The following is a 27,236-nucleotide window of genomic DNA, read 5'->3' as shown; positions in this document are numbered from 1 at the left end:
GGTATTAAATAAATAGGTCCAGTCATGTGAGATCTTCTTGGAGGAAACTCTGCTCGTTTTCTCACAGGTGTGAAGGAATAGCAGAGTCAGGCTCCAAAAAAATGAGTGCATACACCAAAAAATTAGCACCTCAACACACAAAAAATAGGTGACAGTGCTAGGTGCAGAGAGGAAACCCAGCGTAATACCTTTCACCTCAGTCTTCGTTCACCCAATGAATGAAGCAGAAAGACTGCATAGAAAAGAGCAGGTATCATTGTACCTGCAGAGCGATGTCAGTCTGGTCATTATTTTTAGCACCTGCAGATTGGGTTGCTATAAGCATATCTCTAGTGCCATTACACCTCCAGGCTATCGGAAACCTCCAGTAAGAGCAGGATGAGAAGGATTTCTTGCTAAATAGTTTCCCATTTCACCTGCTGGTGCTGTTTCCTATGGGGAATTCAGGGCTCCGGAGACTAAGAAATATGTAGGGTCAATCTAGGATTTCAGGATGGCGTGGGAAGTGTCAGTAGTCTCTACTCAGGTAACTTTTATAGGACTAAGACCTTTCCTGTTTCTGTATCCACATCTCCCTGGTTTAGAAATTGCTCTTTTGGCCTGCCATGGCCAATGTGATGACATTCAAAGCAGGCTGGGAAGTTCCCCTGTGCTCCCATGGCTTCTTCTTTAAGGCAGGGGCTGGGAGATGCCGCAGCCTCCAGAGATGATGAGTTGAAGAGTTCTTTGTTGGCACTTGTCACTTTTCGAGTATTTTGGGCTACAGCTTGTGGACTGGTACAGAAAACAAAATACACCATTAAGGAGGTGTGAAGAAAAGTCCCAGTATCTGAACAGAGGCTTTGCCAATAAGGCTGGGTTGCAACTCCATGAACGCGTCATTCCTCCTGCGTCTCCAGGCGAAGGGCTGCTGTGGCAGCCAGCACCGTGCTTCGCACAGCTTCTGAGCCTGGACTGAAGTTCCCAGTTGATACGTCCAAGCTTCTGATACCAAAAGCTTTGGGTGGAAAATTGCTAATGTCTAAATGGCTTGCTGCAGGCAAAGCTCTTAAAAGTAGAACAGCTAATTTTCGTATTCATAATGGCATATACATCACCTGACAGAAGTCCTTAATTTCTGCTGTGGTGGATCTGGAAGTCCACCTCTGGCCATGCTCAGCAACATGCATCCACAGCCTCTGAGGGGCATGAATCAAGGGGAGCTTTTTGGTCCTTTTTATCTAAGACAGACCCACTAATTTTTTCAGTTGGAGCACATTATTGTTTTTTTTAACAAAAGAGCATGATACAGCTCTATATACCAGTTGGAAGCAACGTGATTTGTGTCATGAATACTAATATGCATTTGACAGTATCCTATAAATTCAACACGTTTTGAAGAGCGTTAACAGGAGTTGTAGGAACTATACTTAAGAAATTCTTCCCCCACTTTTGTCAATTAAAAGAAAAGGAAGCTAGCAAGACTCTATATTTGTATCCAAAACAAATATGGCTTGGGTCATGACAGGAGTTGTGCGTGCCGTGCTAGACCTGGGTCTACAGCACATTCGTTGATTTTGTCTCCATGAATCACCCTAAAGCTATAGGCAACAAAAGCTGAAGCTATGCAGATCTGATTTCTCGTTCATTTGTTGTTCATTAGAAAGATTTTCTCTCTCTTGTTTGCTGCACCCCTGCTGTTGCGTGTTCATTAGGAGAATGGAATGTATTCCAAATATTTCCTAGCTCTGGCAGGGCAGATGGTGGAAAGTAATTTTCCAAAACTCTTTTAGAAAAAGGGGGGGAAAAACACCCAAATCACCCCAAATCACCCCCCCCCAACTTGAAGAATTAGGGATTTCAGCGTGCAGGCATGCCTTACAGTTTCTCTCTCTTTGGTTGTACAAGGCTGTATGGCAGAGTGGTGGGAAGTGTGCATGAATGGGAATGTATCATATTACATGTGGGATGTTAGCAAGGCTGGGATTTTTTTCACAGGAAACTGCATTTGCAAGGAGCATTCAGCAACACGCAGTCCCTTAAGAGACGTAGGTGAAGGAGTGAGCAAGACGCACTTTCCCAGACCTCGCAGGAAGCCAGCGCCTACGGGACTCACGGGGCGGGAGGGCCGAGCCTGGGCCTCGCGCTGCTGGGCCCGGCCAGCCCGGCGTGAAGGCGTGAGACCACAACTGCGTTCCTCACGCTCTCCTTCCCCGCTGCCCTGCCCGTTACCAGGGCGGGCGGGGGGACGTCAAAGCGTTCAGACAGCGGTGGGGGAAACAGCCCTGACGGCGTTTCCCTCCCGCTCCTCGGTGGATCCAGGGAGCGCACGAGCTCGGGCCGGATTTAGCTCTTGGATCCACAGGAAACATCTCTGCGCTGACTGCTCCCGTCCTTCGCCCTCAGCCCTGCAAGTCGCACGCGCAAGGGGAACAAAAAACCGGGGTCAACGCGCGGCAGGCAGAGCGGAGGGCGCAACGCGGGCGGCCGAAAGAGCCGGGCTCTGCTTACTGCCGCCCCGGGGGCGTTCGCTCCCGGCGCTCGGAGCTGCTCTCCTCCTCCCCGTGAGCCTCCAGCTGCCTCTCCTCCGCCAAGCCTCCTTGCCGGGCACGGCGGGGTGGGGGGGGGCCTGAGCTGGGCGTTTGCAGCGCGGCTTTAAGCTCCCTGGTGCCGGCACCCGGGGCTGGTGCGTGTTTGCCGAGGCCGGAGACGGCGCTGCCTACGCAAGCGACCCACGCGAGGCCCCGAGCCCTCCGCCCGGCGGAGGACGCCGCCGAGGAGGCTCAGCTCCCGGGGCCTCCGGTCTTCTCGCGGCGTGGGCTGCAGCGGGGCCGCAGCAGCGCCGGGCACGCTGCCGCCCGGCTGGCGGGGAGCAGGGCCGCAGGCGGCGTGCCCTGGCCGCCCGCCGCCGCCCTGACGCCCCTGGCTGGGCCGCGGGGCGGCAAGAACGGGGAGAATCGCCTCCCGCGCGGGTGGCGCTGGGGCGGGAGCACGGGGCGCGAACGCCAGCCGGGACCGTTTCCGCTGCGATTCGGAAATGTGCCTAAGCCAAGCTCACTGCATAAATCTGTGTTTCTCCCAGCCTTGCAGAGTTGTAAGCCCCTCTCCCGGCGCTGGCCGGGAGCCTGCAGAGACGAGCAGCGGGCAGCATCGATGCAGCAGGACCGCTGGTAAGTTCGACTCAGTCGTCGCAATCGGTTTGATTCCCGATTATTCTGCTCCGGAATCAAGCTTCCTCTGGGTAAGTCGCAGTGTAGTACGCGTATGTGTAAAAAAATTATTGCAATCGTGTTTTTAATTAAAATGTGTAAGATAATACCAAAAGGAGAGAGGAGGAGGAAGGGAGGGAGCCCAGATTAAGTTTTTAATTGTTTTAATAGTGAGATTTGGTTCAGTGAGAACAGGGCATATTGGTTTCCTTGGAAACATTGGCGCTGTATTAGCTGTATAAAGTCTAGCATAAAAGATTTGAAAATAGTAAAGCCTTTAGGTTTGCAGTGATGCTGTAACGCACTTCATTTGGGAAATCAGATTCGCGCATGGCCCCTGGAGTCCCCAAAAAGAGTCGTTTTTGTGTGTCCTCTTAAGCCTTAGGATTAATCGTTTCACCAGTTATCGGAGTTATTAGAAATCTAAAATGGTGACACCAAAACAAACCAACCAAAAACCCTTAAACGACTCAGTATCCCTGACTCAAAGGGTTTAGTTAGGCGTGCCTGCTCGGCCTGCTTGGGCTCGGGCAAAGCTCCACGGGGTTTGAGCGAGAAGTGTCGAAACTGGGCTTTTTTATCGCTTCGCTATAACTGAAAATTATTGGCTTTGTAGCACTAGGTAACGTTGTATATACAACCTATACCTGAAGTTAAATATTGGGGGTTTATTCTCTTTGTGAAACGAAGCTCTCCAGTATCGACTTTGTCTCTCCCGTAGGGATTGAAACCTTGGGAGGGAGTTAACAGCTCCTTACAGTTGAGCCGGGCTGAAACAACCACTTTTAACGTCTGCGGTTCGCCTGTGAGCCGAGCGGGTGACGATACAGCGCATCTGGGGATCCAAATACTGCAGGAACTCTCTCTTTCAAACAAAAGGGGGAAAAAAAGACCGCCGATAAAGTAGCAGCCGTAGCGTTTGGGACTATCAGCGAGGAGACGGGGTGGTTGGCTTTAGCACGAACGACTAATCGCTCCGTTGAAATCATGTCAGCAGCTGAGTAAATAGCCTTTCGGGAAAAGACATTTATGGCAGTGTTTGTGTTTCCAGGACCCGGCCTCTGTCCGGGCCCTCCTAGCAGGCAGAGCAGCCGCTGCCGAGCGTGCCCCGGCTTTAATGTCATGCACCGGGCCACAAAAGCCCTTTTCAGCTGAGAACAGGAGGCGCGTCAGAAGTCACTGGGCGATGATGTCACGGGTTGGTGTCTGCTTTGCACCGCAGAAGCACAAAATAGGGTTACGGGCCTGTAGGGCACTGAACACTGGCGTGGCGGGAGCATGTGCACGCAGTGTGGGGCCCTGCGCCCGTGCGCTGCAGTGCAGTGCAGCGCAGAGCGGTGCAGTAAGTGCAGTGCAGCTGGGAGCAGTGCAGTGGGGCGAGGTGCGGTGCGGTGCAGGGTAGCGCAGCGTGGTGCAGGGTGGTGCGGTGCAGTGCGGTGCGGTGCAGCCTGCGCCTTTAAGGCGGCGGCGGCGGCGGCGGCGCGGGAAGCCGCGGGCTGCGCCTTTGTCGCGGCCCCGGGTCACCGCGCGGTCACGGCCCCCGCCGCGCCGAGCCGCGCCGCGCCCCGCCCCCACGTGGAGTTAAAGCCCACATGGCCCGCGCGCGCCCCGCCTGCCCTTGCGCTGATTGGCCGCCTGGCGGCCGGAGGGGGCGTGGCGGCCGCCGGCTGCCCCACTTCTGAGTGGCCGGGGAACGCCTGCCTGTGACGTCAGGCGCCGTCTGGAGGGACTTAAGGCGGCGGCGGGGGCGGCGCGGGCTCCCCCCGGCGGGGCGGGGCGGGGGCGCGCGGGGTCCGGCCCGGGCGCTCTGGGCGCGGCGGCGGGTCAGCGCCGGCCCGGCCCCACCGACCGGCGCGGGGGGGTCCCGTCAGGACAGCGTCGTGCATAACCCGCCTGCAGCCGTCGGCCGCTGAACCGCCTCAGCGGGGGCGCCCGGCAGCGCCGGATGCCCCAGCGGCGGCTCCGTCCCCGAATCTGCCAGCTGCTTCCTCGGGAGAAGGGAGCTGGGCGGCAGCTCCGCTCCGCTCCGCCGGCTCTGCCGCTACCCCTCCACCCCCTTCTTTTTTTTTTTTTTTTTGGCTTTCCAAAGTGCCGTTCCCCCGTCCAAAATGGCTCTTGTTCCATCCAGAGAAGTCAGGGCTAATTCTGTGTTTCTTGGGTTTTGCAACTCTTTCGCCAGCGCTGTTTTATTTTGCCCGCTCCCATCCCGCTTTCGCGCGGTCTTAGCCGTCGGTGCGAGAGAACGAAATGCTTTCCACCAGGGAGCTGTGAACTCAGAGGGTGATTATTTTTGCTAGCGAACTGATATATTTCCTTCCAGCGCCTCCAATAAAATGTAAAGGTAGGGTGGAGTCTTTCCAGTGACGTCAGCCGGAGTTATATCAGGCCCCAAATGAGACAGAACGGGTTGGAATAACGTTCTGGTGGCTTCAGTAAAAAATTTCATTGCAAATACTCATTGACTTTGCAGCCCTCCTGGTTGGGACCAAGACCTTTCAAATGGGACCCAGCCCAGCGCTATGCTGGGCGCAGGTGGAAAAGCGCCCGTGGGGCAGCTGTGAGCCGCCCGGCCCGGATGCGGGGAGCCGTCTGCCCCGGGGTCCTGAGCCCGGCGCTGGAAGCGGGAGGGCCCGAGGGTCCCAGACTCGCCGGGCAGAAATGGAGCCGAGGGAAGGGAAGGTGGGAGCGCGGCCGTGCGGAGAAGGGGCAGGAGCCCGCCCGGCTCTGCGAGTCGGAGACGGGATAGGGTAGACCAGTAAATAATCAAGATGTAAGTGGGAGTTTCATGGTTGCGTTCTCCGAGACGGAAGACGGTCTGAGGTAGGTTATTACATGCTCATCCAAGGGGCTGAGGTCCTCCGAAGGAAAACGTGTTCCAAGTCGCTGCGAGGGCTCGTCTGCCTAGGAATTAATTTGGCGTAGCTGTTGCGCTTCGAGTGATACCCGAGATTAATCTGTATTAACTTTCAAAGGTAAACAAGCCCTCAGCTAAAACTGGCGTGCATCCGTGTCCCTGCCCAGCATTGCTCTCCTGTACCATGGTGGAGATCTTGTTATAGTTGTCATGGAGAAAATTGCAATTTCTGGTACCAAACAGTTTAAAAAAAAAAAAAACACACACCCTTACGAGGTTAGTCACCAGAAAGTGGCAACCATGTCTGGAAATGTTAGAAATAAGGCTTGCTTGAAAATAAATATAGAATTATTCACCATGGTAACTATTGCCCTATTGCGTTAGTACATATCGATTTAACATTAATCCAAAGACTAATGCTGTGAAATATTTGGTCTCTTTAATGGACAACTGTTTAGTTAACAAATCTTTGGGGAGCTGTGAGTTTTTGTTTTGTTTTTTCCTTAGATTGCCTCAACCACTTTCTGAAGAAAACGATTTGACTCTTAAGGTTACTTCTTTGTAGTATGGATCTCTCTTTGCAATTGCATTTCATGAATTTATGCTTAGTGTTGCAGTGTAACGATTATGCAGGGTCGCTCCAATCCTTAACTAACGCAGAAGTGCTTGCGGTGAAGAATAAAAGCGACGATTTGAACATGACTGCATAGGGAAATGACTGACTTTTGGTCTTGCAATGAGTGAAATTATATTATAGTGCCAGACTATCCAGAACAGACTGATGTTTCTCCGAGGACCTCAAGTATTGATGAAGCCCCTCTGCCTCCCCTTCCATGTGTGATGAGACCGAGGCACAGACAACTGCCTCTCTTTACTCTAAGAGTTTGTAGCAAAACCAGGCAATGAACTGAGATCTCATGGTGCCTCAACTCATCTTGTAACTGCTAGAGGAGTCTCCAGGAAGAACATAAAAAAACCTGAAAACCCGTGAACAATGACAGAATGCAGGTGCCCAAAGCCGCTACAGTACATTCTAAAATTCTCACATCGGCCAAGAGCTTGTGCAGGAGAAACTCCGACAAACCGCAGTAGTTTGGAGGGCCGACAGAATTATTACAAAGAATAGGATAAATCCTTTAAAGTTAGCTGATATAGTTTAATTTTTACAGGCCCATCTGGGATGACTTTAATTATTTGTTCTTAAATCATGGTGGAAAAATGCTGGTTGTTCTTCAAGCTGCAGGAGTAGTTCAGATGAAGTTGGGATAGTGGTAAACAGCGCATTTTTAAACCGGCATCGACTTGCAAACAGGGTTTTTTTTTTTCTTTTTCTTTCTCTCTCTCTTTTTTTTTTTTTTTGAGAAAGGTTAAGAAAATGTGTGAACTTGCAGCAGCCTGCATGTGAAACTGGAGCCTTCATCCACCAAAGCTTTGCAAACTTGTAAAAACTCCCCCTAGAACAAGGCGGCTGATTCACAGGGAGCGGGCGGACGCCTTTCTCCTCCGCCGCAGCTCAGCCGCAACCTGCGGGCCCGGCCGGCCCGGCCCTTTGTCCGCTCCGCCAGCGCTGCGCCGACTGTGCTGGCTAGCGGGCGGCCGCGGGACGCCGGCCCCAGGCTCTGGCTGCCCCGGCGCCCGTCCTCGGCGGCGGGGGAGTCGGGGCATCTTACCTGGGCGTTTCCCGTTTGACCAGGGACTGACGCCTTGCTCTTCCGCACGCGGCCGGATCTCCTGCCCGCTGCGCTATTGGGTGAAACTGTTCCCGTTCTGTAAAAAGTAATGACGCGCTCATCGGGCCAGAGAGAGGGATGGACTCTATAATTCATTAGTCAGGGAACTGACCCGCCACACAAGAATAATGTCTTACTTAAAGCAGCGTTTCCTTGCTTAAGGCCGTTTGAGGATGTACCATAAAGTGCGTGCCTTAAGAGACAATAATCCTGAGTCGAACATGCACCAGAATAAGGTTACGTGCGCTTGCGTAGCGCTCTGGTCCGCGCGGACAGCGGGGCTCGGGGCTGAGCGTGCTAGCAGGTCACCGCTGAATGGTGCCTGCTGAAACGTGAGCACCCGAGTGTTGCTAACATTGACTTATTTATGACCGCGCTACATATTTTAAGTGTGAAGGACTATGTTAGTTGCAAGCTGACGGCCTAAGCTTGGCTTACAAACGCGTCATGTCTTCTGGCCAGGCTAGCAAGCTCCGCTGAGAAAGGGTCTCGAGTCTTCAGCTCGAGTGAAAAGAAAAGGTGTTGTGAAAAGAAAAAATGCTTCCAGCTTTACTAATGGTAAAAGCAGAATGACAAATAAAGCCGTCTGAACTGGCGTTTGTCATCAAAGCGTGTGCACGCCTCGCTTAAACTTGTGAGCTGGCCTTTCTGAGGCCTCAGAATCAAAGTTCAAAGTCTCCACGTTCCTGTCACAGGTATACCTTTTCTGTGCATTTTCATAAAACGTTTCTAGAAATTTGCCTGGAGCCAAAGGAGTTCAGACTCTAGTACCAACCTGAACGAATCAAGCCAAAAGGGGGATGAAAATTCTCCCTCCCACTTTACAGATGAGGAAACCAAGGCAGAGGGAAATAAACACGGAGATGCAGATAGGATTGGAAATATTTTCCTTGCAGCTTAGGGTAGATTCTTTTTGAGTAATTTTTGGTAAGGAGCTTAGCCTAAATGTTCAACCTGTGCCACCTGAGTGACTGATTTCTTGACGTCGTCTCTAGCACACACGATATGATTCCAGGAATTTCTGGCGCCTGTTAACTCCCAGCAGCTTCAGGAGGGGTTGTGGGTGCTCAAATGTCTGAAAAAACATACCATCGGGCTACGTATGACCCAGCCACCAAGAACTAAAAACTGTTGCCTACAGAATTCATGCAAAATGATCTCAGAATGGTGCTTTCTCTCTCTCTCTCTCTCTCTCTCCTGGCCCCAATCCTGAACGCTAGCCACCGGTGCTAGCATCGCACTCGGCGGTGCTCCCCGCATCCCTCCCGCCGGGGAGAGAAAAGCCCCCGGATCGGCGGGGAGACCGAGAGCTTTACCCTGCTACCTCCCGTTGTACGGTAGTTCGCATGCATTCAGCACCAGGAACCACAGACTTCTTAGAGCTCGTTTCTATCTGTGATGCAAGATCCTTTTCCGTGTTTCTTTTGGATTAGTGATTGTTGGGAGTTACCATCTGTCAAGTGGCAAAGAGTAAAGATTAAACAACCTAGCAATTCGTTGTTCCTTCTCTCTAGGCATTTTCCACGGGACTAGATGGGGCCGTAGGAGTCTTTGTAAAGCACAGAGGCTTATTTAATGTTATTCTGTAAATATATATGTGGAAATAAATCCCATTTTCTAGGGGGGCAGATAAAAGTTAAAATTTACGGTAAGTAATACCGTTGCCTGACTCTTGACACTGTCCATCTTCCATGATTTCTACAGCTTTGCGAAAGATTTTGGTTTTACACGTGGTAGTGGTAGCTTGTATCCTTTTTTAGTGCAATATTCATGGGAGCATCTCTAGGGAGCATAGGCCCAATTGAAGACTCTTTAAATGCTTCCAAATACTAAATCATAGCTATCAAGAATTATGGGAAAATATGCTCTCTTAGAAGATAACTGAAGCTGTCTTTATCTCCCAGTAACAGGATTCACCAAGTATTATAGCAGCTACTTTGCACCACTATAGTTAAGCTTGTTTCAGCATTTTCATTATAAACCCCTATTTTCGCAGGTTTATTTCCCGGGGGGGGGGAGGGAGGGAGAAGCTGTCTTGACTAAAACTTGGCAGGCTAAGCATTCAAGGGAGAGATGAAGTTTTTTCCTTTCACCTGCCTAAACAGTGAAGGAGGTTGCTTAATTTTAAAGCAGGCAGTTTGAAACAAAAACGGGAATTTCTCCTTTTTTTTTTTTTTTGAGATTTGTATGAGAAAACAGAACTGAACAAAAGAAGAGCAACCAAGGCGTATTGCGTTTGGTGCGCTCCAAGACAGGACCGCAGCGGGGAGGAAGGGGGCTCTGCGGCCCGGCTCGCTCCGGTTCGCGGGGCTGCGCCAGGCCCGAGCACCAGCCTTGTCTGGCCCGTGGTGACCGAACGCACTTCCCTCGGGCTGCTTCCCCCGGCCTGGCCCCGGAGCCGGGGTTACGCGCTCGGAGCCCATCCTGGTGGAGCTGGTGGCCGAGCTCCCGTGGGTTAGTGACACCTCGAGCTCCCAGAGGTTGGTGATGCCCCAAGTTCCCGCGGGTTAGCGATGCCCCGAGCTCCCAGGGGTTAGCGATGCCCCGAGCTCCCAGGGGTTAGCGATGCCCTGTTGAAGCACTCGCGGGTTTTTCCCGAGTCCCACCAAGGTCTCCTTGGGGTGCCCTGTTTGCACAAGGAGCCACCGAGCGCTGGGGATGGGGTGACGCAGCGCAGGACCCACCGACGCTGCAGCACCAGGAGCCCGGGGTGCTCTTCCGGCGCAGCCCCCACTTCTCGTTGGGGTCCAGGCTGGGACGCTTTTGGCCAGATTTGCAAAAGCAAATGGGCAGGGAAGGAGGGAGGAAGGGCGTTGCGCTGGGGTCGGCGGCAGACGGCGGGGCGCAGCGGCGAGGGGCTCCCTGCCCGGGCGCTGCCTTCGTGCGACCGCAGCCTTGTCCGCGCAGACGATACCTAACAAATTAGACCGGAATTTAGGTGGGATGTGACGAGCGCGGGTTAGTCCCTCACCGGTCCCTCGAACCACCCTCAGTCTCTTTTCAAGGGGTGAGCGCTACGGGCCGGAGGTGAAAATGAACTATTTTTTTTAATTATTATTATTATTTTTAAATATTCCCCCAAGAAACGCGCGCTGCCAACCGCGCAAAGCCAGGGCGGCGTTGGCTGCGCGGCTCCTCGGGGCGGGGTGGGGGGGGGCAGGGAGGAATCGCCGCAGAGGGCTGCGCAGCCGGCGGGCGGCGGCGGCGGCGGCGCCCGGAGCAGCGCCCGGAGCAGCGCGGGGCAGCGCGGGGCAGCGCGCGCCCGCGGAGCGCCTCCCCCCCCCCCCGCGGCGGCGGCGGCGGCAGGGCAGCCCCAGTCTGGCGCTGACGTCACGCCCGCCCGCCCGCGGCTGCCGGCGGCGCGCGGCCGCGTCTCCGTGGCCTTGACGGAGCGCGGGGGGCGGGGAGCGGGCGGGCCGCGCTGCCGCCGCTCCGCTCCGCTCCGCTCCGCTCCGCTCCGCTCCGCTCCCCTCCGCCGCCGCGGCGCCGCCGCCGCCGCCGCCGCCACCCACAAAAGCGCGGGGCTGCGCCGGCCGCGCCGAGCTCAGCCCGGCCCCGTCCAGCCCGGCCCCGTCCAGCCCGGCCCCGTCGCCGCCGCCGCTGCGGGGGGCGCTGCGCTGCGCTTCTCCCCGCGTCGCGCTTTTTTTTTTTTTTTTTAAATTTCCAATTTTTGGTCGCAGCTGCATTTCCCTCCCCTCCACCCTCCCTCCCTCCCCCCGCGCCGAGGAGGAGCCCGTCTGTGCGCTGCGCTGCGCTGCGCTGCCCGGAGAGCGCTCGGCGGGCGTGAAGTTCTTTGTGCCGCTGCCTCCTGCCGCCGCCGCTGCTGCTGCTTTTTTAAAATCTTTTTTCCTTTTTTTTTTTTTTTTTTTAAATGTATAACTTAATGGGTCTGAACAGCACGGCCGTAGCTATTCAGCCCAATGTGTCCTGCACATGCAACTGCAAACGGTCTTTGTTCCAGAGCATGGAGATCAGTAAGTACCCGCGCCCCCCGCCCCGCCGCGGCGGCCACGCGTGTCCGCGCAACACGCGTGTCCCCCCGGCGCGCGTGGCCGCGTCTGCGTGAGCGTGTGTGTATGTGCGCGTGTGCCAGCCCGCGCCGGTCTCTCCGCGGGCGCGGACGCCGCGCGCCCCCCCGGGTGGGGAAAGTTCCCGCGTGTCCCGCTGCCCTCCGCGGGGCTGGCCGCGGAGCCGCCGCGCCCCCCCCTCGCCCCCACTCGCGTTGTTCGCCCTCGGGTGGAAATCTCCCCTTTCGGTACCTTGATTCGCAGCGCTGCAAATCGCCTCTCCGCTGCTGGGGCGAGGGGAGCGCCGCGGGCAGCTCCCCCCCACTCCCGCCCCCCCGGCGCTTTGTGCTCCTGGTGGCCTATTTTATTTTTTTTATTAGTATTTTCATAACTGGCACAGAGTAGCCCTGAGTGCGTGGCCTGACCCAAATACCCACTACTTTTTCTGTTCGCTCTCCCCGTCTGGGAGCGAGCTGCGTGGGGAGGAGAGGGGAAAGCGTAGTGCTGCGGCGCTAAGGAAGCGAGTTGGCTCCTCCAGCAGCGTGAACTCAATGGCGTTTTCTTTCTTTTCTTTTTCTTTTCTTTTTTTTTTTTCCTCCCCCTGTAAAGGGAAGGTTTTCAGAGCAGCCCGGCCTGGGTGGGTTGTGGGGTTTCTCCCCCAATGAAGCCCTTGTTCAGTGCCGTGAAACCTAGGCAGGTTAATGCAAAATGGCCTGAAGTGAAAACTTGGGAAACAGTCTTGATTTTTGCAGGGGTTTCCGGCGCTGCGATGGGGCAGGCTCGCTCCGGCGGCTCTGGGGAAAGTCAGCCCGGCGCAGCCTCTTCCTGCTAGCGCTGCGTTCGCCCGCTTAGCTTCGGTAGGGTGGCAGAGGGGATTCCCCTGCCCCCCCTCGAGACAGCATCTGTCCCTTGGTATTTCGGGTGGTTTTTGTCCTGTGTCATTTGCCTTCTCCTTGCCCTGCTTCCTCACCGCTTGATCCAGGTGTCTGCATCCTGGAGAAGGTCTGTAGGCATGTGCTCATCCTGAGTTTTAGCATAAACCATACCCTTTGTACTGTACGCACATTTAATCTTGATTTAATCTCATTCATGTTCAGACAAAACTAAGCTGGATTTGCCTGATTTTTTTTTTTTTTTTAAACACTGCTGGTACTGAATAGACCATTACTCTTCCTAGACTTTAGCAGGCTGGGCTAGGTGGGCATACCAATAGCAGCGTATAAATAATGAAGATACAGCTCTTTTTTATGTCAGCCAGTTAACGGCGTACGCTGCGTCCCGCAGAATTACAGGGAGGAGAGACTTGACTTTGTGTCTGATCAAGGCTTACGGTTATGGTAAAAGTTGTGAGTTAATGTCATGCCTTTTTGAGGGGGAAAAAAAGCTTCTCTTCCAGCCTAACTCTTGCCATGAAGTTTTGTTGGAGCAACCCAATCTTTTAATTTCATCCCTTGGTTTTTTTTTTAGGAATAGCCTCCTTCCCCTCCCTCTCCATTTTCTCCGCGTGCGAACAGCTTGGGAGCAGGCAGGTGCCTGCTACGGCTGTTGCCGGTCTGTGTGTGCAGCCCTGGAGAGGATGGAGGAGATAAGTACGTTGCGGGCTAGCTTTCCTAAATTCGTACTAGTTTGGCTGGGCTCTGGCAGCGGACGCCGCGTGCTCCGGGAGATCCCGCCTGGATGGCCCTTCCCGGCCCGCTGCCGGTCCCGGTGGCGTCAGCCGGGCACCGCCGCCGTCCTGCCACCCGGGCAGCGGGTTTCCTGGAGCAAGCCCCCTCGCTGGGGCACGTGCTTGCCCCGTTTGTGGATGGGTCTCTCCAAGTCGCTGGCAGCGGTAGCTCGTGCCGGTGATAAAGGAGGGCTTGGGTGGCGTTGGCGGGGTCGGATGCACGGTCGCTTCCTCCGCCCCGAGCTCGGTGGGAAGGACGGAGTTGAGCCTCCCTGAGAAAAAAATTCATTTCACGGGTTTATTTTTTTAACACTTTTTTTTTTTTTTTTAAATCTATCCGTTTAATACCACTTCGAGGGCACCTCAGAGCAGCGGCCGCCAGGTGTGACTTTATTTCCGCCGTGCGGGAGCGCTGCGGCGGAGCGGCGGAGCCGTGAGCGCCCTTCGCGTGCCCCTCGCGCGGGTCAGCGGCGCTGCCCTGCCGCCCGTTCGGGTGCCGTTCCCGGGTCGGGGCCCTAACGGGACGTTTCGGAGGTGGCGGCGGGGGGGGCTGCCGCCCGCTCCGAGGTCTCCTGGGGCCGGTTCAGGGTTGATGGGGCCGTGGCAGCCGGGGTGGCCTCTCCGCGCGGCGCTGGCACGGGCTCCGCAAGGACTTTCCGAAAGGGTTAAGCTGCCGGAGGGAAGGCTGGAGTTAATAAAGGTGCAGTTAGGCCTGCCGGGAGCGGGAGCGGGACCGTCCCCCGCGGCTGGCGGCGGGAGCCTCGCGCCCGCGCGGGAGCCGCCGGGCTTGCCAGCGCCGGGCTGGAGCGAGCCGACCGTGAGAGCGGGTTTCCGTCCAAGGCTGGGACTTCTAGGTTTTCACATTCCTCGGTTTAATAACAAACCAAATGCAGATGGCTCAGCCGCGGATCCTGTCTCCTTTCCGCTTCACACTGCTTTTTTGGCAAACGCGCTTCTTTCTTGACGCTGCGTCAATGGCCGTTGCAGATCCTTTCAGGGGAGAGTATATAATACTGTACAATACTGATTTACTTCCTTCCCACCCCCCCGCCCAGGCTTTCCTAAACCAGGTGCGTGCACCTCGGCAGGCCAGGGCTGCTCCGAGGGTTTTAGCGAGCTCGCGAGCGCCCGCACAGAGCGCGTCCAGGCTGGGGGGTCTCGGGAGGTTTCTGTCCCTTGTCTTCGGCCCCGTCTCCGCCAGGAGAGCGGCTTTTTGCCGAGCTCAGCATCCTATCCCGAGGTGCGACCCCGGTGGCGCGGCGCGCGGACGGTGCCGAGGACTGCCTGCGATTCCCCCCTTAGCCCGCCCGCCCCGACCGCGGGCGGCTGGCGTCGCCCGGTCCCGCGCTTTGCGCCCGAGGCAGGCGGGACGGTCGGCGATGCCCGCCGCCTCCCGGAGCCTGCCTGGCTCAGGGGTCTTCAAATCACCCGTTGTTTCGTGCCCCGAGGCAGTGATTCAATCTTAGTGTTTTATCCTCGGCGCTGAATGGAAGAGTTAAAGGATACAAAGGAGGAAATGGGAGGGAAAAATAGTCAAACTTTTTTTTACCCCCCCCCCCGGGGGAAGACCTGGACGCCCAGGTCCCGCGAGGTGGCTCAGAGTCCTGCCGCGTGCGCCACAACGGAGGCGCCTCAGGTCATGTATAATGCCAAGGGGCGACACGATAGGGCGAATTCTTCCTTCCGGCCCGTTTCGGGGTATGCTCGGGGGAGGAGGTTGGATGCAATAAGCCCTGTTACTTTGTGTCTTGAGGGTGGTGGATATCCTCCAGCCCCCAATGAGCCTTTTGTTTGCCCTGGTTATGTTTGGAGATCCTGCTTATTAGAGGACTGGCATTGAAAGGTGTGCGATAAACAGCAGCCGTGCTTCTTCCTTTAAAGCCACGAATCCCCAAGGTAGGGCATGGGATCACCTCTGAATTTTCAGAATATTGAGTGACGCTTAGCCTAACTCCTGCTGACTGCTTGGCAAACGGAGAGTACTGAGAAGGGTACGTGCCCTCTGCTTAGGTATTCACTGTCACTCACTAAATACACTAATACTTGTAGACTTCCAGGGCAGGCAGTTGGTGGCCAGATAAATCCAGCTTTGGACTGAGTTTGTAAACCTAAATTATAAATGGATAGACGTGAGGAGACCTTTCCAAGGGAAGTAGCAAAATACATGGTGTCACTAACAGACAGCAATTATAATCTAGCTTCTTTCCTGAGTAACTCATTGCACAGTCATGTCGGTTGGTCTTGTTTCAGGTAATAGCAACCATCGGGATTTGGTAACCCTAATTAGCTAAAAAAGGTCATCTGTTTGCCGTGGTTTTTCCTGTGAAAACTGACTACGGATTTGCTTTCTGTGAGGAGGCACTCTGCTTGGTGCACAGTTTATCTAATCGGGTCCCTTAACATCTCTGATAAGGTGCAGCTTTTGTTGGTGTGTTTCCCCTTGCAGCAATAAAACCTGGCGCAGGAGGCTTGCAAGGAGAGACCTACAAGGGCCGTTTTGCTGCAATTAAGTAGAAACTTCGCTCACGCCGTGAGCGTGCTCCCAGACGTCCGTAAAGCCAAGGGGTCATTAATGCCGATGCGGCTGTTGTGTGCAGGGCTCTTCCTGTCTGTGTGGTGAAGTTGCTGCCCGATGATTTTTGCAATCGTTTTGGGCGGCAGCAGGTAGGTCACCTGGGGCAGGTCCCAGGTGAGGGAACGTGCCGGGGGTCCGCGGCTCGGCGCCAGCCCGCTCTCGCCGTGCAGAGCAGCGTCACGGCTCCGGGGCTGCCGGCTGGCTGCCGCCGAGCGGCTCCCCTTGGGAGACGGGATTTGGCCCTTGGTGGCCGTGGTTCAGCCCTGGCTGCTCTGCTTCTTCCTCCAGGCACAAGGTGTGAAAACGGTCATGACGCAACCCGGGAGCGCTGGGTGTCATGTCTCGGTGTAACAGCAATGCAGGTGTTGGCTGCGGCGCGGCCGGGGAAAAGGAGACCTCCACGTCCTGGAGCCGTCGCTTACAGGATTAGACCTGCGTACCTGTGCACCTCCACGGTCCGAGAAGTTTTGAGTACTCCAAATTATGTGTGTGCGTATGTGCCTGCCTGTACATATTTGTGAAAGTTGCGTTGATTCAGTAATGTAAGAAAATAGCTTAAAATGAACTCATTAATGAAATAGTTGGTAACCAGAAAAGGAGTGTATTTTAAATAGATAAATTTCAGCTGTAGAAGTTCATCATCCAAATCAGAGGATATGGGGAGCTATTGAGAGTAAAGAGAGCTTTGATGATTTGGCAAGGAGTACAGCTTCCAAGGCAGCACTTTGATCTGCGTTTTAAATGCTTCTTTGTAAAGACAGTTCCACAATTTCTTTTTTTTCTTTTTTCTTGTTTTTTTTCTTTTTCAGACAGTTTTGCAGAGGTACATTTTAAGAGAAAATAGTAACAGCACACATTATTCTTGTCTGCTTTGGAGCCAACTAGAACTTGTAGTTCATCCCAGATCTCTTGGCTAGTATGGTAAATTTATGATTACACCAAAGAGGAAATTAGCAGAGATGTTAAATATTATCGAAGCTTTGAGCCTCTTGAAATATCTTCAGTGAGAAATCTGAACTTGCATTAGCATTTCTGCTGCAGTGTATTGTATGGTATTTACCTTAGTATTCACCTAATATCTCAGGTTCCTGACTTGCATTTGTTTTCCTCCTAAAAAGGCTATGTTAGCATTTAGCGCATGCATCCTCTTAGTCTTGCATTGCACCTGGAGACCATGAATCCAGTGGATGCTTCAGCAGCTTTCTAAAGACAGCTTGCTGCTGCTCTGCTGGTGCTATTGGGAATCCTTTTCTTCCCCTTCTCTCTACAGCACATCCTCAGATAAACTGTCTTTGGAGGGAGAAGGGTGTTATCGCCTGTATGTTCTCTTGCAAGAGAGATCGTCGCGTTAATTCCTGTAGCGCGGATGGAGGCATATAGGAAGAGGGGTTAGGAATTCAGAAGGTTTTATTAGCATTTTCACTTAAATCTTGGGTAGCATCTTTCCCTCTTGCAGCCAGTTGGGGTAGGGTTTATACCTTTGTTGGGAAGTCAGTGGCCTTAAAGATGAGGGACAAACAAGCAAGGTTTTTCCAGACTGATTTAGTGCTGTGTGGTGGCTCTTCTCATGCTGTTTTTGGCCTCTCCTGGGCTGTGACTCCGAGCTGTACCAGGCTGGCAGTTCTCTGCTTGTGGGCCAAGTCCAGGTGGGGGGTGAAAGAGGCCACACGTTTCATCTGCAAGCTAAATAAGCCCATGAAGTTGGATCTTCAGATGTATATGATAGCTAGTCTCACTGGAATGCCTTAGACAAACAGCATTGCATATACATTTAATTTGTCGTCTTTTCCAAAATTGCAATGATTTTGTTCAGCTGGATGTTATCCTTGTGTCAGGGATAGGCCCAAAAATCACAAGATGCTGATGTGGGGCATTTGGGAGCATATAGCTTATAAATTTAGCTATCGCACTCAGAGGTGCTACAGCCAGTGCAGCGGTGCATGTTGCAAGGGTGAGGTCAGCACTGAGGACTCCAACACCTTTTAGTTTTTGAAAATTAACAGTATCAGTGCATATGGTAACATAACATTGCTAAGGTGATAATTGATGTGGTACCTCCTCTTTCTGCAAAGTAACCACATTCATATTTCTGGTCGATATAAGACTAGGCTTATGCTCTATCTAGAACACTTTTAAAATATTACATATACACACAGACATAATTTGTGATAGATGTTACTGTTGTCGCAGACTGTAGCGTTTCATAGAGAGATCTAGGACATCTTTTGAAACTTGCCTCACAAGTTGTCAGTGTTGGTGGATGTTCACAGTGCTCTCAAATTGTTCATGCATTTTGTTCAGTGTAGTCAGTCTCGCACATATCTTCAATAAAATGGCTCTGACTGGCTAGTTTTTCACTTGCAGTCTATATTCAAAAGTGTACATTTAGAATGGCAATTGCTTTTGCATATCTCAGTCTTCTAATCCATTCGTAAGACCCTGCTCATACATGCAGTGCTGAGGAATTGTGCATGTAGTGCATGCACATTGCTGGCACGAGATGTCTGCATTTCAGCAGGTGCAACAGGATTTCCCGCACTTGCAAACTTGGCCGTGCAACCCAGCGAGGTAGAACTTAGCCTTGGAGAACGAATGCTGATTAACCCCCAGGCTGGAACCATAGCAAGAATGGAAAGTGATACTTGTGCAAAAATCAATATGACTTCTCAAGAATATATGCAGGACGTGGTTTGGGGATTTTTTTTTTTTTTCCATCTCTTCATTCTGTCCGATATGTTAAGTAGCTGGTTTGTTACTCTGGCCCCCTACAAATGATTGTCAGTAATAATTCTATAAAACTGTGAATCAACTCTGCATGACTTTGTGCAAATAGACTGAGTAATTTCTTTGTTCTTTTATTCTTACTTTGTAATTGGAGTCTGTAAAAGCCCAAAGGTTTGGTCTTGTGGAAAGCATGATTCATTTATTGGTGTCTGTGCCGACTAGTTATCTTTCAGTAATTCCAGAGTGCTGCTACAAGCCAAGAGTGATTCATACATGGCTAAGTGCACAAACAAATGGGGTCATGGCCATCTGCAGAAACTTTTCTAATCTATTTATGGTATCGGAGAAAGAAGTGGGTGTATTAAAGATGATGGAATAGGTGTCAATTACATTAGTGAATATAACCAGTTAAGTAATATTAACCATTACTCAAAAACCACATCTGCTCATTGCTAAAGATCTCTACAGTAGATCCTATTTAAATGCTAACCTAGGCCTGATAGGTGAAATGAATAACTGTCTAGTTTTTCTCTTAAGGAACTTGCCATCATAACTACTGCGGTAGTGTCTTCTACCTGTCTCAAGATGCAGACACTAACTTGCGTTATGAGTGTTTAGCAAAGTCCTGCTCTTTGCTATTGCAGACCTCAGTCACTATATCCTTCACATGCAGAAGTTGGACGAGTATTTAATTAACATGCTGTTTCTGATCAGGGGTAGCACTTTTTTTGCACGTCGGGCAGAATGGCCATGCAACATCTTGTAGCCTTTGTGGTGGTCAGGCAAGCTGGTTTTCCTTCTGGGTGTGTCTTCGCTGCCTCAAACTCTCAGGGGGAAGGAGACCTGCATTTTAAGAAATTCCTTTTTCTGCCTCTGTCCCATTTCACTAATTGTGAGAATTAATTTTCTTTCACCTCTGCAGTGCTGCTAACAAAAGCAGTTCTGGCTGCACCTTTTTCAAGATTGCTTCAGTCAGGTTGTGGTCTCTTGGTTTGGAAGAGGCAGAGTTTGCTTTTTGCCGCGCTCACTAGTGGGGAAGGTGGGCTCCAGGAGTGGTGGCACTTCAGTGCCAGAGCTGAATGCGGGACAGAAAGGGTTTGAGATAAGCAATAGAAAAGGAAAGCCCGATAATAGGGCACGAATTACTTCTGGGGCTTTTTGGTGAGGCCGCTCTGCAGGGCTCGCTATGGACCACCTAGCCTTAGCGCTGCTCAGGGAGCTCTTGGGAGCACTGAGAAGTTTAGGATTGTGTCTGCTGTTCAGCCTTCTGCGCTGCAACTTGGTTTTCCACCTGCGATAAGTGTATTGAACAAGATTTAGCACTTGTATAGCACGCAATGATCTCGGAGCATATCTCACACCCACAGGATGGATGAGCATTACTCGGGGGCGATCTGGAGGCACAAGTGAAACAGCGGTTTGAGATTTGGAAGTAGCTGTGGCCAAGTGTCCCCAAGCCTCATGCGGTCACTGCTCTCTTATATTTGATTTCTAAAAGAGCAAATGGAAGCACATTGCACATGGACTTATATTTCTGTAAATTGAATTTAAGCATCAGTGCTGGCCAAAAATATGGAAGAACTTGGCAACATTGTCATTGTTGTCCTTTTATTGAAGTTTTGAATGCTTTGACCACTTCTGCTGCATGTGCACTCGCAGAGGGAAACTTGGCCTCAGACAAGATGCAAAATACACTTCAGAGAGGGAAGTGACCCAGACTTTTGCCCAAAGGACTGATGAGCCTCTTCTGATGTCTGAACAGCTTTCTTCTTCTGCCCTTGTTTTATTTAAGTCAACAGATTGTGTAAGCCACATGCGAGATTTACCTGCAGGGCGAGTGGGAAGGGAGCAGTGCCACTTGGATGAATTCCCAAAAGATGTCTAACCGCTGAACATAAAGACTAACGCTTTCGAACCCGACTCCCTACAGCCTGGAGTCTCCTCACTGCCACCTCCATCTGTGCGTGAAGCATCTGTGCTTTCTGCTGCTACGGACCATTCCTGGTCTCCAGCTGTGCGGCGGTCGTGTGCCGGCAGGGTGACCCACTGCGTGTTCGGCCCCATGCTGAGCGAATCTTCAAATTTCACCCTTAGTGGTGCCTCTTTAATATTGCTACTATTATTATTAATAACAAAAAGACAACCCAAAGTGAAGACACGTCCCAAACCTCCCACACCCTCACCTGTGTGCATTGCGCGTTGCGCCAATGCTCTCCGGTGCGTGCAGCTGTCTGGCTGGGTTGCTCATGGCCTTGGTTGGTGCTCCTCACACCTGTGCCGTGGCAAGGGAGCACCCTCCCTGGCTGGGGCAGAGCGCAAAGCTGCCGCCCTGTCGCACAGGCGGTCGTGCCGAGGCAGACTTCACGCGCTCCTGGAACCCCGGGCAGAGGTGGTTGCGGTGGTTTATCTCCTGCAGAGGCAAGGAGTGAGTGGGATCTCTGGGGAAGACGCTGGCTGAAGATTTGGTGTTTAAGCAGTTGGGATGAAGTCCTGACATAGGGGACTTTGGTGTCCCAAGATTGGACTTGTTCCAGGTTCTTCAGACTTGAACCCATGTTGGGTTTTCTTGGCTTCTTTGCAAGTAGCAGCGCGATGAAACTTGGTTCCTAAAGAGCTAAAGAGCTTCAATGTCTTCAGTGCTCGCTCTGGAGTTACAAGAAGTCGATGTCTCTGCAGATCTGGGCCACTTTGCTGGAGGAGCAGGTCCTACTCTTCCTCCCGTGTGTTGTTCCACCCCACCCCACCCCACCCCATCCCACCCCACTATTACTGCACCTTACCACGTAACGGTCTCTTGGCTTCAGTGACTTACTCCACCTTATACAAACAGGCTCATCAGTACTGAGCTCTGAAGGTACTTTGGCCTGTGAAGTTTTATACCTTTAGGATTCTTAAGGGACAACATGATTTACGGGCACTTGCTTCACACAATTCAGAATAATTTTATCTTAAATTGTGATAATTTCCTGTATTATTAACAGAAATCACTTTTTATTGTTGCAGTTACATTACCGTAACGGGAATTTGCTTGCATTTGAAGGTGTATTTTTCCATGCGAGTTCAGTGTTGCCCTCTCCAGAGTGCTCATGCACATACGCTGTAAAACAAGGAGTGCAACACGTTTAATGGTATTGATTGCTTGTTTGTGATGCAATAGATGTTTTGTATTTCTCTAGTGTGACTTACTCGTAGCAGCATCGATGAATTGCTTTCTTCAGCTATTTGCTGTGAATGCAGCTGATGGCTCTCCTTTTGACTGATGTGCCAGTGATTGGCTCAAGAATTAGTACAGGGGACCCCAGGTCTCTAGCTGGCATCCCATATGCCCTGAATGAGGCATGATGCAAGCTAGTGGGTTACAAACGTCTTCTGCCTCGCTGATACCTTTTAATCCTTGTAATTCTCATGAGTTTTCTTGATAAATACTTTCCAACATCCATTGACTTGCCATCCAGACCTGAATTGTAAGGAACAATAAGTGTAATGGACAGCCTCAATTTAATATATTCACTGTGTGCTTTTTATTAGTGCAGCTTTAAAAAAAAAAAAGACTACATTTATTTAATTGAAGTTCTGAAAGTAGCTCTTTCAAATCTGAAGGAAGAATGCTCGAGTGGGTTTAATTTAGCTAATTTGGTTATGCAACGAGAGAAGGCTCTACCCTACCATGCAAGGGTAGCTGGCTAATGCGCGGAGCGTTGCTGCTCTGAATGGGTTAACAGTGGTGTGCAGATGTTAAGGAATTTCTCTTTCTGACTTGACCGTGGGCTTTTGCTGCTCTCCAGACCACAAGTGCACTCCAGTCTCAGCAGGTTTATGATTTTGGAGATGTTTTGCATTGCCGCCTATTCTTGTTTGCTGTAGGAAGGATCACACCGTATGTTGCAGCTGTGTGTCTGCCTTGGTTATGCTTTTAGGAGAATTTGCAGACTCCTGTTAAACCTTTAAAGACCTTTTTGCTTAATTTAGTAAAAATACACATTTCAAGTGGAAGAAATGCTTTTTGTAGTGTGGAGGTATGCTTTTTATGGCTTCTGAGATTAATGTCCTCGTGAAATCCTGTATCCAGTCCACTAATAGCTGAGGAGGTGTGTGTGGGGAGGGGGGCTTGAGGGACCCAACTAATGGGACTAGTACTAAGAAAAGCCTTGCCTTTGTTTGCAAAATCAAGTATATCTGTCACTTGCTGCGGTCCTTGTTTTAAAGGAGGCTGGCGCATTAGTTTCATCTTGCCTACGTTTGCCCATTGGACTCTTTCCACAGCATTCGGTCGCTGCGTGTTTGGGGATGGGTAGGGTGCAAGGAGTGGATTGTATTATTACTGTCACTGCCGGCAGGTGAGGAATGCAAAGCTCCTCTGCAGCTGCATTCCCCTAATCGTGCACGCGCCAAGGACTGCAGCGTTGTTTTCCAGCCCAATCGATACAGTTGGTTTAAGTAGCTGGATAATTTAGTGGCTGTAGGCACTTCTGTGGGCCTGGAGCGAGACCGACTGCTTTGCCTGCCCCTCGCGGGGAGGCTTCCCCGCTCCTGAACGGCAGCCGGCGGGCGCGTTGTGGGCCTGTTCCCCAGCCCTTCTGCAGCTGGGAGCCTGAGGAAGCAAAGGATATTGTGTCTCGACCTTGCATCCTCAAATTAATCCATATAGTCTTTCCTGTTTCTATTTTTAAAGCCTTTCCATCCCCCTGTCTGGAGAGACAAAGCATTGACTCTCTTGGTTACTATTTGCCCTTCCACTTCTGAAACTGGCTCCTCGAGTAGCTTTTCCCATAGAAAATCAGGGAAGTCAGAGGAATCATGTCCAGCTAGGACTTGGACAGTTTCCTCTCACGTATTGAAGGTCTTGCAAGGAGGAAAACTCTGTTGCTTTCCCAAGTGCCTTAGCCAATGTGTAGAAGGAAAGCCTGGTGGAAAAAGCTGAGATATGATTTGTTTCCTTTTTGAAACTATCCCTTTTTAATTGTCCAAACAGCATTTCAAAGAAAATGCTCTTCTCTGCATCTTCTTACTCCCAGCGTTATAATTCTATATAATCACTTTTCTTTCTCAAAAAGAATAGGGCATGATTTTTTTTCTCCTTTATAGAAGAAGGAAGGGACAAGTTCCAGATGTTGCTGGGATACACTTTTCTCCTCTGTTTAATGTTTATGGCTCTCAGTAAATACTTTGTGAGAGGTGGGGCTGTGTTGTTTCATCTACAGTAAAATAGAAATCCCACCTGCCGACAGGGGAGCACGTCCTGGGCATGACTTTGGGTAGGTCCAGGCCGTTCCTGGGTGTCCTGTGGCGCAGAAAGGCAGCGGCTTTGGCAGGCTGGTGTGGGAAGATGTGGCGGGGCAGGAGCCCCGTTGCCCGGGACCAGTGCATCGCGCCGGGATGAGCGATGAGAAACGCCGTGCCATCCCCATCACTCGCTGGGTCACTCGGCCCTGCTTGGCACGGGGGGGGGAAGAGCGCTGCCCTCCTCCGTGCTAAAGCGCTTCAGCGCAGGCAGTGGTTTCGCTTGCTTTGCAGTCTCCTTGCCGACTAAGCCAAAAATCGTTTCCCAGTGTGCGTTGCACAGAGGCATCGTGAGACGGACGTGGCTGCTCCGCTCCTCACTTCATGTCTTCACCTGTTTAGGCTAAGTACATCTTTCTCTTGCCAGCAGTCTCTTTGGTCGCACAGACAGCGTGAGACGAAACCACTAGCAGGTGTTGGTCCAGCCAGGGAAATTACGGGTTTGCTGTTCCTGCCGGTAGACAGACCGCGTGAGCTGTCCCTCACAAGGAGCCATCTAGCAGGACCACAGCCACAGGAGCACCTCGGGCACAGGTCCACAGGGCATGCTTCCCGCCAGCCCGGCACGGCCGGTGTCCCTTCCCTGCTCCTCTGCTGCCGAGTGCTGGGAAAAACCCCAAAAGAGAATGGAGGAAAGGAGGAGAGTTGATGGTGGCTCAGGTCCTCTTAAAGCATTGACTTTAAACCTTGTTCCTTCAGGTCTTCACCTGCATTTTAAAAAATTGGCAAAATGCATGGTTCGGACAGCAGGCCAAGTGTGAGCACGTGAGAGGTAGGCAAAGCGCACAGGGAGGCAAGAAGCAACTTCCCCAAACCCCACGTGACAGAAGGGGGTTCAGGCTGGTTTCTCCTGTGTGGTCCAAGCCATCGCTGAAATGTCCTGGGTGAGACATCAGGCGATGAGATGAGGTGCATGTGTGTACCCAGTGTGTTGTAGCTATGCAGTGTATCTCGCCCCAGCTTGTGCACTAAACGCCGGCCTGGGTTTTGCCTCTGCTGCAGTGCTGCAAGCTCCCATCCCTGGCTCCGCTGGGAGCAGTAACACGTTGGCTGGTGGGATGTCTTAGGTCTCCAGCTCGCTTATAAACGCGGATCTGCAGTGGTGTGGGTGAAGGCTGTCGCTTTCTGCCCTTTTGTAAATTAAACAGAACAACTGGTGCTGATCCAACTGCCTGCAAACGGTGGCGAAGCTCCTCTCTGGGGAGCAGGCTGCGGAGGAGCGAGGAGGAGGAGGTCGCGGCTCGTTGCCACGAGCTGGTGTCATGCTCGGCAGAAGTCTTGTCTCTTCCTTCCCGCCGCGATAAATGTCAATGCTGCTTTCAGTGCAACAGTGACTGTGTGTGCACGTGCCGAGGTTGCCCGAGCGTGCTGCCGTTTGCCCGTGGAAACACAGGGAACGGCTCACGTTTACGAGCTAACTTTTTAATGCTGTCTGTGCGCAAGGAATTGATTTGCAATACATCTGGACTTGTTCCTCTAAATCAGAGTGACTTAAAATCAGTGAGTTGACTCTGAGCTTACAGATCCCAGGTTATTCAGCAGCTGCAGTAATTTACAGTGCCTCTCTGACCCTTAATCTTTTCCTGGGGTGACAATGTTGCTTATCTCTGCCCTCTCAGTTGCTTTGGAAAGTTAACTTCTTAAAGCCGTATTCAAGAGGAATGATGTGTTAATATAACCTCTTGAATTGCCTCCAAGACTGCTTTCATGTACTTTTAACTTAACCGTATTGCAGTCAGAGGGCTGAGGAAGACCAGGGTGTGCTAGAGGCTTTGATTTGCCGCTCTCGCTAGGTGTGGCCGCCTGTGCTTTGGTGCGTCTGATGGCTGGGAACATGTATTGCTCTCGGGGTAAAGGCCACGTTTATAGGCTGGTAGGACTTCTTTAGAGTCATACTGTGGCAGGTACTAATTAGTACCAATTAACCATTATCAGTGACAGACAGTTCCTATGTGCTTCAGTGTAAAAAAAAAAAAAAAAAAAAAAAAGTTATATATGCACGGGGTTTTCTCTGAAGCCGTTGCCTGCAGGATTGCAGCAGCGCTCATTTGTCTTGCAGCAGCTTGCAAACTGCTTGTCTGGCATTGCAGTCTGGCTAATGGGGTCTGGAAGGATTTGCCTCCCTGAGAGGGAGACGATCAAATCGGTTTTGCAAGCAGTGATGCACTGTTAAGTTACAGTCTAGAGATAGCGGCAGAAAGTTAGGAATAAGACAAGTCATTAGTTTTGTGTCTCACTTAAATTCCACTGCTGGGAATTTCAGCTAGATTTTTGTGCAAGACTCTGGCATGGGCGCCTTGTTAAACACCCCATGCCGTCTACCCACTTACTTGGGATAGGGTTTAATGAAAGCCCTGCGTTTTCATTGAGGTCCATCAGCGCGTAGGTCTCTGCTACGAGTGTTTGCAGAGATGACCAGGCTTGAAAGGACAATAATTTGCCGGCCTCTTGACTTGAAGTGACCAGTGTCCCCCAAGGTGGCAAAAAACACCTTATGCTACTGGAAATGGCAGAGACGTCTGAGGGTGGGCTGCACCATCCCGGAAACTTGGCGTACCTTGTACCGCTTCAGCGTTTCATGGGGCACGTTGGCCTCAAGCGTTGGGCAGGAACGATGCTGGGAAGCCCTGTGCGGCAGCATGGCCAGGAGGGGTGAGGGACCCTGTGCCGTGACTTCTGAGCTGGAAAGAGCTTGCCAGGCTGCTAGCAGGAGTGGTATGAGCTAGCGTGTATAGTCTTTAGTACTCCTGGGTGCTGCGGAGGCTGTAGCCGTAGGTCCGGGTGTGTCTCAAGTCACCGTGGTTGGCTGCGGGACCATCGTGGGAGCTGGGAGCGATGAGGTGTGTTGCAGCCGGTCTGGGGTGGCTCTGATCGCTGAGGTGTGCTTGTTGTTTTTCTTTCAAATGTCTCTAGGCGCTGAATGTTTAGGTCGCACCTTTCCAGGTAAACTGGGTAAGGAAAGTATTTCAAGAGTTGCCAAGATCCAATTACAAAGGTTGATTGTATGATTGTAGCTGCTGTACTACAAACACCGTTGCTATTCACTTGGCGAAGCGGGTAGCAAATTGCGTGGCCCTGCTAGTAATGAGATATGTTGGTGCCTCTCTACCTAGTAAGAGCAGCAGGTATTTGATCTTTGGAGTGTAGAAGGATGTACAACGACATCTTCAGAAGCAAATTTTGCTAATTTTGCTAATTTTGCAAATCTGGAT

General features: G+C 51.9%; 1 protein-coding gene across 5 annotated transcripts in view; it reads left to right on the top strand.

Moving 5' to 3' along the window:
* The first annotated feature begins 2,986 nt into the window (after positions 1-2,986).
* The window catches only part of PMEPA1 (prostate transmembrane protein, androgen induced 1), a 64,837-nt gene continuing 40,587 nt past the window's right edge, over positions 2,987-27,236 (top strand). The window contains exon 1 of one of the 5 annotated variants that reach the window (XM_009683986.2): positions 2,987-3,149. In XM_009683986.2, the coding sequence (XP_009682281.2) occupies positions 3,017-3,149 (133 nt within the window). In that variant the 5' untranslated portion in view covers positions 2,987-3,016. Of the gene's footprint in view, positions 3,150-11,449; positions 11,747-16,361; positions 16,510-27,236 lie in introns of those variants that run through there. The other 4 variants (XM_068912291.1, XM_068912295.1, XM_068912294.1 and 1 more) reach the window with 4 other exon arrangements.

Source organism: Struthio camelus, chromosome 18, assembly GCF_040807025.1.
Source record: "Struthio camelus isolate bStrCam1 chromosome 18, bStrCam1.hap1, whole genome shotgun sequence".
In the NCBI taxonomy this organism is placed as follows: Eukaryota; Metazoa; Chordata; class Aves; order Struthioniformes; family Struthionidae; genus Struthio; species Struthio camelus.
The sequence above is the reverse complement of the archived record's forward strand: the minus strand, read 5'-3'. Positions and strand labels throughout refer to the sequence as shown.